We start from the raw sequence: 1,658 nt of genomic DNA on the forward strand, positions 1-1,658 counted from the left end.
TGAATCTCTAGGCCTGGCCTCGCTTCTGTCTTTGTGTCAAGCTCAGAGAGGCTTTCTCTGCTACAGAATTATAGATTTAAATAAATTCTCTCTTAATACTTTGTTTCATCTGTTTTTTTAGGCTTTTTTTTTTTTTTTTTTTTGCAAACCAACACTGTTTTATTGTCAACAGAACCTGCCTGGGGAAGTAGAGGGCCCACTCTGCCCCTGGAGGGGCTATGGACCTTGGTTGTCTGGGGCCCGTGGGAGAGATGGGTCTGTGCAGTGAGAACAGCTCTGGCCACCACTGGCACCTGGGTGGTCAGAGGCAGGGTCTGGGGGGCCAGCAGGGGCCATGGGAGCCCCTGGGGAGCTGGGTCTTGGCTCCCCCTGGCTCATCTGCAGGAGGCCAGTGAGGGCGATCAGCTCAGGCCCACTGAGCCAGGCGGTGGAGCAGCCAGAGGATGGGATGGGGAGGACCCAGGTGGACATTACTGGGGGTGGGAGCAGCAGTTTCAGAGAGCCCATCACCTGCTGAGGGGCCTGAGACAGGTACAAGGGAGCATGCTGCCCACAGGGCAGCAGAGGGTCAGAAAGAAAGACGTCTTCACAGCATATCACTGGGAACCCTGCATCCCTGGGTGCCTGCTCTCCACTCTGTTGTGCTGCTAGACTGGGCCTGAGGCCTCTGCCTGAGGCTGCCTTGTACAGAGGCCAGAATGAGGGATGGCATGAGGTCCGGCCTGAGAAGGAGGTGCCTGACCCACATCTGGGTCCCCACACCAGCCTGAGCTTCATAGTTGGGGTCCCAGGATGCCAGCAGGGTCCTCTTTGACGGGGTCACCTCCCAGGTTGTCTGTGGGGAGAGGGGAACTGGGGCTCCCGGGGACCGCTCGGCAGCCAGGCCTGGGGGCGGCCAAGGCAGCAGCTGCTCTTTCCGGTCCAGGAAGGCCTTCGGGACCAGGGCTGAAGACTGTCCTGTGGGGTGTTCTTGGCTCCCCCAGGGCTTCCTCTCCAGAGTCCCAGGCCTGGCACCTGCTCTTCACCCGCGCCCCACCTCCAGGGGGTCCAGGGCAACATGCCACATCCAGGGGGGGGCAGGGCACGGCCCTGTACTGCCCGCCCCGCCTGCCAGGCCCCTCCCAGCTCCCACTCGGGCCCAGCTTCCCTCAGCGGCCCGTGCTACCCTGCGCGCCCCTGCGAGCCCAGGTTGCGGCCCACCTCACAGGCTTTACATTTAAATGTGGATGGAATTTGTCATATTTTGGTGAATTGTGAGTTCAAGATTTAACTTTTTTTCCCCTAAGTGACTAATGATTAAAACATCTATCCTTGCTCTTGTGATCTGAAATAACACCTGTGTCTTACAGTATATTTCCATGTATATACCTGAGTCTGCTCTAGAATTCTCTGGTGTGTTCCAGTGAATTGTCTGCTCCTGCAGCAGCACTGTTCTGATCACATTTTCTTTAAATATATCTAATAGGTGCTAGGGTAAGGTGTACTTCACACTTGTTTTCCTCAGAATTTTCTCTGTTCCTTTAGGATGGACTGCAAAATCATTGTAAGCCCTGCTGCCTTGGACTGCACAGTGGGAGCTGGAAACACGGGTGACCCCACTGGGACCTTTTGTATTCATAAGCACCAAATATACCAGGAACTGGGTTTGGTGAGCCTGG

At 55.9% G+C, this 1,658-nt stretch overlaps 1 protein-coding gene across 1 annotated transcript; it reads right to left on the reverse strand.

The window, feature by feature from the left end:
• Window positions 1-216: 216 nt before the first annotated feature.
• On the reverse strand, window positions 217-1,059 carry LOC307064194 (histone deacetylase complex subunit SAP25-like; the record flags this gene model as incomplete). Its single annotated transcript, XM_079720680.1, is given in 3 exon segments — window positions 217-760; window positions 762-918; window positions 921-1,059. Coding segments are annotated over 3 exon segments (840 nt in total).
• Window positions 1,060-1,658: the final 599 nt, after the last annotated feature.

The sequence above is a fragment of the Hyperoodon ampullatus genome (genome assembly GCF_949752795.1).
Source record: "Hyperoodon ampullatus genome assembly, chromosome: 15".
NCBI lineage: Eukaryota > Metazoa > Chordata > Mammalia > Artiodactyla > Ziphiidae > Hyperoodon > Hyperoodon ampullatus.